At 46.4% G+C, this 8381-nt stretch overlaps 1 protein-coding gene across 4 annotated transcripts in view; it reads left to right on the forward strand.

Annotated features, from left to right (window-relative positions):
• The window catches only part of UNC5B (unc-5 netrin receptor B), a 124217-nt gene that overhangs the window by 108168 nt on the left and 7668 nt on the right, over nucleotides 1–8381 (forward strand). For all 4 annotated transcript variants that reach the window (XM_025203541.1, XM_025203539.1, XM_025203540.1 and 1 more), the window contains 4 exons: nucleotides 970–1138; nucleotides 1507–1740; nucleotides 4132–4281; nucleotides 6180–6344. In XM_025203541.1, coding sequence (XP_025059326.1) covers nucleotides 970–1138; nucleotides 1507–1740; nucleotides 4132–4281; nucleotides 6180–6344 — 718 coding nt within the window. The remainder of the gene's footprint in view (nucleotides 1–969; nucleotides 1139–1506; nucleotides 1741–4131; nucleotides 4282–6179; nucleotides 6345–8381) is intronic.

Raw genomic sequence — 8381 nt, forward strand, 5'->3', positions numbered from 1 at the left:
CATACTCTTTGTATCTTCATCCTCATCTTCATGGCTTCTTCTGCTGGAGCACCCCTTCTTTCTTTTTAAAACAAGCATCTACTTTTTCTTCATTAAGTCAGCATTTCTTCTACTGACTTTCCAGATAAGCATTTCTTTATTCATGATTAAAAGTAAAAAAAGAAAAGAAAATGAAAGAAAGAAAGGGACAAAAGGCATTGCTTCACGGTAAATATTATTTGTTGCCACGTGTCTTAATTGAACTGGTTTATATATTTGATTGTAAGTTCTTTCAATCAGGGACTATGTCCTCTTCTTTGCTTTGTATATCATCTGTTCTTCTCCTCTGAGCTCAGTAGTTAATAGGATGGATTTTTTTTGTCTTCTGCACTCCAAAGTGTGGGAGACTGATATCAGTAATGTAGGGAAGAGAAAAGAGTAAAGCAAGTCTTGTTCTGTGGCCTGATAATATGGGGCAGGAAGAGCCCTTCTTCTGCTTGTCTTTGTTTTGTGATGGATTGTCAGGGGATCACTGCACAGGACCTGGGCCTCTTGTGAGGGCAGTGTAGAGTCTAGGAATAATGGCTGCACTGCAGACATGGAATTTCTTGACCACTTATCGGTTTGCTGTTCAGTAGGTCCGCCCTCAGACCAACATTTCTCCACTTAGCTCTTTTATAGTGTTTCCATATGTCTATGGAACTATAGTCAATAAATACAGTAATTCCAATTGCCAGTAGTTGCTTACCAAAAACTATACAGGAACCCAGTGCCTTTAGCCATGGTTTAGTGGATCTTCTTGTGCAAAACACTATCCTTGTTCTGTTGTACCTCCATTGACTTCATAATGAAGAACCAGGCCCATCAAGGTTAGATCCTGCCATGAATTGAGAGCCGTCCATGTCCCCATTGTACAAACATTCCTTCCTTCAGGTACATGCCTTGATTGGAACAGACTAATTGTTTTCTGTGTTTATTTGCTCTCTGTAGTTTACCTTCTGAAGGCACACAGACAGTACTGAGTCCTATGGTGACCTGTGGACCCACTGGATTGCTCTTGTGCCGCCCAGTCATTTTAACTATCCCTCACTGCGTGGATATCAGCTCTTCAGACTGGATTTTTCAACTGAAAACACAGTCCCATCAAGGAAACTGGGAGGTAACAATGCAATTTCATAATGAAGTGAAAGCAGAAAGTCATCAGAGTTTGCAGCCTCTTGGCAAGAGGTGCCATAGGACATGAAGGACTGAGGGCTGCTGTAAGGAACCTTCTGCTGTAGGAGAAAGAATAGGAGGTCTGGTTGTGTGGGAAGCTCCCAACTGCGGTCCTTGTAGGAATGGAATGATGGAGGAGCACTGACGTCTGCAAGGGAGACCCATAGCTAGTCTAGAATTAGCTTTCTGCTTCCCTACAGCAGGTGCCATAGTGAAGGATGAGCAGGGGCTTTTCCATGTGCATACATGGAACCAATTACTTTGCTAGAAAATGGCTGATCAGGGGCCTTCCTTTTTAACATCTCCTTTCAGGAAGTTGTGACACTAGATGAAGAAACTCTGAACACTCCTTGTTACTGCCAGCTTGAATCCAAGTCTTGCCATATCTTACTGGACCAGCTGGGCACCTACGTTTTTGTGGGAGAGTCATACTCCAGATCAGCCATCAAGAGACTCCAACTAGCCATCTTTGCACCTGCCATCTGTACCTCGCTAGAATATAGCATCAAAGTCTACTGCTTGGAGGATACCCCAGATGCCCTAAAGGTAACACTGTCTGTGAATCCGAGGTCACAAGTCAGTGGCCCCACCTTTACTTCTTCCTGTCTCCAGCCATCTTTTAGCGCCTGGGGCATTTCACGATCATTTCACCATAGAGCAGAGAACTGTTTGACAACCCTAATATGAATAATCAGAAAGCTAAAGAAGTATGTTTGTCTGAGCAGAGAATCTCTTGCTACTCTCTATCTCTCTCTCACTCAAAGACTGCAAGGCAAAAACACTGATTAACTGTATAAGCACTCTGCTTCATGACAGGGGAAAAGCAAACTAGCTTAGAACCTGGCAGGTCCCAGTGGGCTACAGACATATATCCATTTTCATGAGCCCAATGCTATTTTGGGGGAGCTCATATATTCCTCGGAGGTTTTTGTGCTGTGGGTTCTACTGCACTTGATATGTATCTGCTACGATGCTGAGGTTTTTTTAACCTTTTTTTGAGCAGTCTTTAGCTTGATATGTATTTAGGTAGTTCCCAGCCACCAGGTTTGCTCCAGCTGGTATAAATCAGCACAGTTCTATTCATTGCAAAGGACTTAGGCTGATTTACACCAGCTGTAGATGGGACTCATCATCGCTGGTTAACCCCAAACTTGCTGCAAGCATAAACTGGCTTTGGACACTGCTGTTCCAGCTGCCTCAGTCTCAGTGTTTGGGCTACAAATTATTTTAGGCTACTCCTGCAAGTGCTTCCTGATGTGGTCCTGCTGGCAGCAAGATGCTGGGTAATGTCTCTAGGAGAGCCCTGTCTCCAGGGAGCAAACACCTGATGCAACCCCATGAAAAATGACCAACATTAAATAATAAGCACGTTTACTGCATTCCGCTGAGATCTGCCAGAGCATTTTCCATGGTCCCTGGGAGGAAACATTGAGAGGAAGGGCGGGTGGCTCAGAGCCTGCATGCTGTGCCCTGTTTCTGTAGAGATTACACAAGGGGTTTTCTTGTTGTTGCTGCTGGAAGCTTTTTCACGTCCTTTTGTGCTGATCTTCCCTACGTGGGCACTTTCTGTCATGATAACACTCTGTTAAGCAGCTCTTATTATCTCTGCTTTGACATAATGTCCTGTTACTTTAGACCTTCTTGTGAGCCCATCTATGATGTTTGTGATCACAGTACTATGAAAACTTAGTTCTTGTACATCCCTTATCAGCCTGGCACTTTGAAAAACTTTCTATTCAGCTCTGCTGGACCTTTCTTTCTAGCAGTACTAGAAAGAGTTCTGCTCTTGGCTTCTGGACCTTATTTTTCTGTGTAATAAAATTTTAAAGTGGTAATGTATAAAAAGATGTTCTAGGAACCACCAAGTGCCTACGTTTGATTCATGCCATCACCAAAGCACAGTAGTGGTACAAAACTGTGGCAGAGAAAGATGAGACACTGTGATAAGGCAGTCTGACTGACAATGAAATGCAAACCTTCCAATGCCCTGAAAAATGTGTCTGAATATGCAGATGTCCATCTCTAGCTTGCTCAAACCAAATCAGAATGAAACTGAAAAGATATTCCCCATCTGGCGACTGGCAGCCTCCTTGAAACGAGTTGGTAGATTCAGTCCAGTTCCCAGGGAACAGGTGTCCATATCACTAAACAGCCTCTTGTAGCTGAAACTCCAAGCAGAAAAGCCAAGAACAGAACGGGCATGGGAAGTGCATTCCCGTCTCCCCTCTAGAGGTGATCTTGGAGTCAGGCATACAGGCACAGACTTCTGGAAGAAAAGTGTGAGCTGCTGCTCCCTGTGTTGTAGCTCTTTGGGTAACTATAGGAATTCATACATCATAATTCATTGTTAAAAATGCATTTGTTTTAATTTGTGTTCACTAAGATTTAGCCTAAGAAGCCATATTCTGTTGAACTAGGGTAGCTTTTAAGTGATAACCCCTTTACAGGGAACTTAATGACCAAGAAGTAGGCCCTCTAGAAGCACACCGAAGGCTGTAAGCATTGTCTAGGCTGTTCTGTATCACTCTACTGCAGGATGCTGTACACTTGCATTTTCAGACAGAGAATTTCCATTGTGCCTGTTCAAATGGTCTAATTCTTAGAGAGATGCCTTCATTGTGAATCAGATTTTCTTGTGTTCTCCTGATTACTGAAGCTAGATTTTTGAGGTCATCCTTCTTGTCATTTCTTCCCCAGCTTGTTGGCTTCCATTTGGCACCAGTCACAACTCATTATGTCAAAGCCTTTAGAACATACTTACTACTTGGATGTAGGTTTTGTAGTTGCTTTTTTGATTTTGTCGGGGTTTGGGCAGGGCTCAGTGTGGACACAGTGCTGTCAAAAGTGGGGAAAATAATAAAAACCTCACATTCTCCATTTGACTAGGAGTGATCTTTAATACCATGGCTCTCATTCTTTACTTCTTCCTGTCTCCAGGAAGTGCTTGAACTGGAAAAGACGCTGGGCGGTTATCTGCTAGAGGAACCCAAGCCGCTGCTCTTTAAGGACAGTTATCACAACCTCCGCCTCTCCATCCACGATATCCCCCACTCACTGTGGAGGAGCAAGCTGCTAGCTAAATACCAGGTAAGTGGCCAAGAGAATGTAGAATGTAGAATTGTCACAAGGAGCAGCGTGCTGGAACTATAGATCATTGGGGGAAAATGGTGTGGGTGAGCACTGATCCAAAAGCACTCCCTAAAGGGAAATAACAAATAGGCAATTATTCATCTCTGTTTTCCTAGAAGAGAACCTCCATTCATTGGTGCTCACTGAAAACACACACTTGTAAGGGTCCATGCCAACATGCACATTGATATACAAGGAATCAATAATAACTGCATGACACTATATTTATGGACTATCAGAGCATATCAGTGCTTGATTATCAGCAGCAAAACAGTGGGAAAGATTTGTTCTTAAGTGACTTCTTTGGATCTAGGACAAGGGTGGGCAATTATTTGGGTCTGGGGGCCACATAGGGAGTTTTGATGAGTTGTCATGGGAGAAGAATATGTGTGGGAAGGTGGGGTGCGTTGGGGTGTATGTGCACATTGTGTAGGGGGCTGCCTGGGTGCTAGGTCCCAGGAGCTGGCTGAGTGTGAGGGGAGGAAGGAGGAGGCAGTGGGGCTCGCCCAGGTGGAGCAGAGCTCACCCAGGCCATGCGGTCCGCAGCTGCCCCCATGGCACACCACCTACGGCCAAGCCCTGCCCACTCCCACCTGGAGCAGCCCACACCATGCTCCCACTCACACCCATTGGCCTGGCTCCAGCCAGTATACACAGCTTATCAGTGGGGCTGCTCCCAGTGCACCTGCAGCCACCTGTGTGCTCCTCAAATCCCCTCAGCCCCAGCAGCTCCTCCTCCTGCCCCTGCTGCACCACTCTGGGCAGGGAGGAAGCTTCAGTGGGGTGGCTCCTGCTCCAACCTGCAGGGCTCTGGCTCCAGCTCCTGGCTGTCTTCTACCCACTTGGCCACCCACAAATGGCTGCTCACCATGCTGGGCAGGTGGACTAAGTGAAAGGCAGCTGGGAGCTGGAGCTGGAGCCCCATGCGCTGGGGCAGGAGCCACCCAACTGAGCAGGGGCAGAAGGAGGAGGAGGAAGAGGAAGAGGAGGAGGAGCTGCTGCTGGAGGCAAGGGTAGCTGAGCAGTACCCAGGCAGCTGCAGCCACACCGGGATCAGCCCCACCAATAAGCTGTGTGTACTGGCCAGGATTGGGGCCAGCAGGCACAGGCAGGAGCATAGCACTGGCTGCCCCAGGCAAGGATCAGCCCATGCAGAGCGCTCTGGGGGCAGCTGCAGGCCGAATCCAATCAATTGGTGGATGCACCCCATGGGCTGGATGCAATCAGTTGGTGGGCCAGATCTGGCCCATGGGCCACACTTTGCCTGACTCTGATCTAGGACCATGTCTATGATGGGAATTAAAGAGTTAATGTTCAAAGCATTGATCTAGTAATTTGGTATATGATCCACTCTAGTCAGGCACTAGGGCTCACCCACATATACACACAAGTAACTTCTAAGAAAGCTATATTCCTCTGCCTTCTACAGCTATCTCCTAGAGGAAGAAAAAGGATTATTTTTACTTACCATATTTGACTCTGTGTCTTTCGACATGGCAGCTGAGACCCTGTCTGCCAGTTCACTCTGTCCCACCCTCCCAGCTGCCAACACAAAATGATCCCCTTCTCTTGCCAGTCAGGGCAGAAGCTAGGAAGCCTAGAAGATAGTTTACAAGGAAATCTGACAGGGTTTTTAATTGGCCGGGTGATTGTTATTATGGTTGTCATAAATCAGTTTTTACCCTAGAGCTTCTGTGTGGGCATTTTTTTAAATGGTAATTTAAATACAAAGAAATAATAGTAATTAAGTTTTCACAAATGGGTGAGGAAGGGAGGGTATGTGATGGGGCTTTACTCAAGAGAAGAGTTGCTGAGGCCTGTGGTTATATTTTACTTCATTCCCCACCTTGCTGCAGGAGATTCCTTTTTATCACATCTGGAGTGGCAGCCAAAGGGCTCTGCACTGTACCTTCACCCTAGAGAGGTACAGCCAGGCTTCAACAGAGCTCACCTGCAAGATCTGCGTCCGGCAGGTGGAAGGTGAAGGGCAGATATTCCAGTTGCACATCACGCTTGGAGAGGTGAGAAAAGAGGAGGTGGGAGGGAGTACCGCAGCATTTTACAGGTGGGACTGATCTCAGTTTTACCCCAGTGTATCTCTGTTGACTTCAGCTGGGTAATTCCTAAACCTTCAGCTGGATGAGGGGAAACTGGTGCTGTTGACTCCAGGGTACACATCACTCTTGCCCATGCTTGTGAAAAAAACAGCTGCAACCATTTTTTTAAAGGTCCATTATCACATCTTTGCCATTTGGCTGTTGTTGCCCAAAACACTGGACAGGGGGTATTACAACTCAGGTACAGCCACCTGGGGAAGGTAGTTACCAGGAGGAAGTCCTCGCACCTGCTGTAGTAGCAGAGAAGATTAACGGTCATTCCCAGACATCTTCTCTGAATCCCTGCATATAAGGGAAGGAGCGGTTCTCTATCTAATCTATCTAATAAATGTGTCTATTTTATCTCACAAGGAGATTGCTCATTACCACAGAATTGAAGCACCGCTCAGTACCCTTCTGTGTTACCTCTGTGGGTGCCAGCTACATTAACACTGGTGTTGGCCATGGCCTCACGTTGCTTAAGTCTGTGATTTGATTGAAGATTTAAAGAAATAGTCTCACAGCTGGTGCTATTTCTGTGTCACCCCCCTCTGTGACTCTCAGGAAAAAAGCCAAGGAATAAACTGGCCTGTAAACTCTCATTTTTAGAAGAGACCTCTCCCAAATCCAGTTTGTGGCACAGCAGGATAGGGGAAAGTCTGCACTGCTGTTGTCAATTTATCTAGTTGGATTACAGACAGCCTATCAGTCTAGTTCTACCTTCACTTAAAAAAAAGAGGTGGAGAAAAGAGCTCATTGAATGAAATGAACATCCTGTTATGACTTGTGCTGGGGTACCAATAGACCCAGGCAGTAGCAGCCAAGGGGGTTAAGCTGTTGTTACAAGAGAGGTGTTTTTGCAGTATTGATAAAACAGTGATATGAACTCCTCTGTACACACCCCCTGTGAGTCAGTCAATTGTAATGTACAATCCCCACTGCATAGATCTGGGACCCAAAGCCTCTCTGGGGATAGTACTAAGATGTTGACAGCAAGATGAAATTTTTCACCAGCTAAAAAACTGGGAATAATTGAACTGGCTGAGGACTGGACAGTCCACCTGAAATTCATAGGGAATTTTAGGGCCTTTAACATTTGTGCAGTCCCAGAAATAGTGTTAGATGCTACTGACTCTACCCCAAGTTGTTTACCTACATGAACTGATATTTGGAGGCTGCTTACAACTGAGTTTGCTGAAGGTTGCCTGAGGGGAAGAGCTTGATGTCTTTCCTGTTGTTCTTAGATGCAGGTATAGCAGTGGACATAGTCTTTCTGGACTTCAGGAAGGCTTTCGACATTGTCTCTCACCCCATTCTCATTAAAAAACTAGGGGACTGTGGCGTCGACACCTACAGAGTCAAATGGGTCACTATTCGGCTGGAGGACTGCACCCAGAGAATGGTGGTGAATGGGTCATTTTCGACCTGGAGGGATGTGGGCAGTGGGGTCCCCCAGGGCTCAGTCCTCAGGCCTGCACTGTTCAACATCTTCATCAGAGACTTGGATGGGGGTGTAAAAAGCACCCTGTTCAAATTCATGAATGACACTAAGATGTGGGGAAAAGTGGGCACGCTAGAAGGGAGGAATAGGCTGCAATCAGACCTAGACAGGTTACAGGGGTGGGCGGATGAGAACAGGATGGGTTTCAACACTGAGAAGTGCAGGGTACTGCACCTGGTGGGGAAGAACCAGCAGCAGACCTACAGGCTGGGGAACTGCCTTTTCATTAATGCAGAGGCAGAAAAGGATCTTGGTGTCATTATTTATGCCAAAATGAACATGGGCCAACAGTGTGGGGACACAGTCAGGAAGGCCAACCATACCTTATCATGCATCCACAGATGCATCTGAAGCAGGTCCAAGGAGGTGATCCTCCCCCTCTATGTGACACTGGTCAGGCCGCAGTTGGAGTACTGCGTCCAGTTCTGGGCACCGCACTTCAGGAGGGATGTGGACAGCAT

This window comes from Alligator sinensis, unplaced genomic scaffold (assembly GCF_000455745.1).
Source record: "Alligator sinensis unplaced genomic scaffold, ASM45574v1 scaffold546_1, whole genome shotgun sequence".
Classification (NCBI taxonomy): Eukaryota; Metazoa; Chordata; order Crocodylia; family Alligatoridae; genus Alligator; species Alligator sinensis.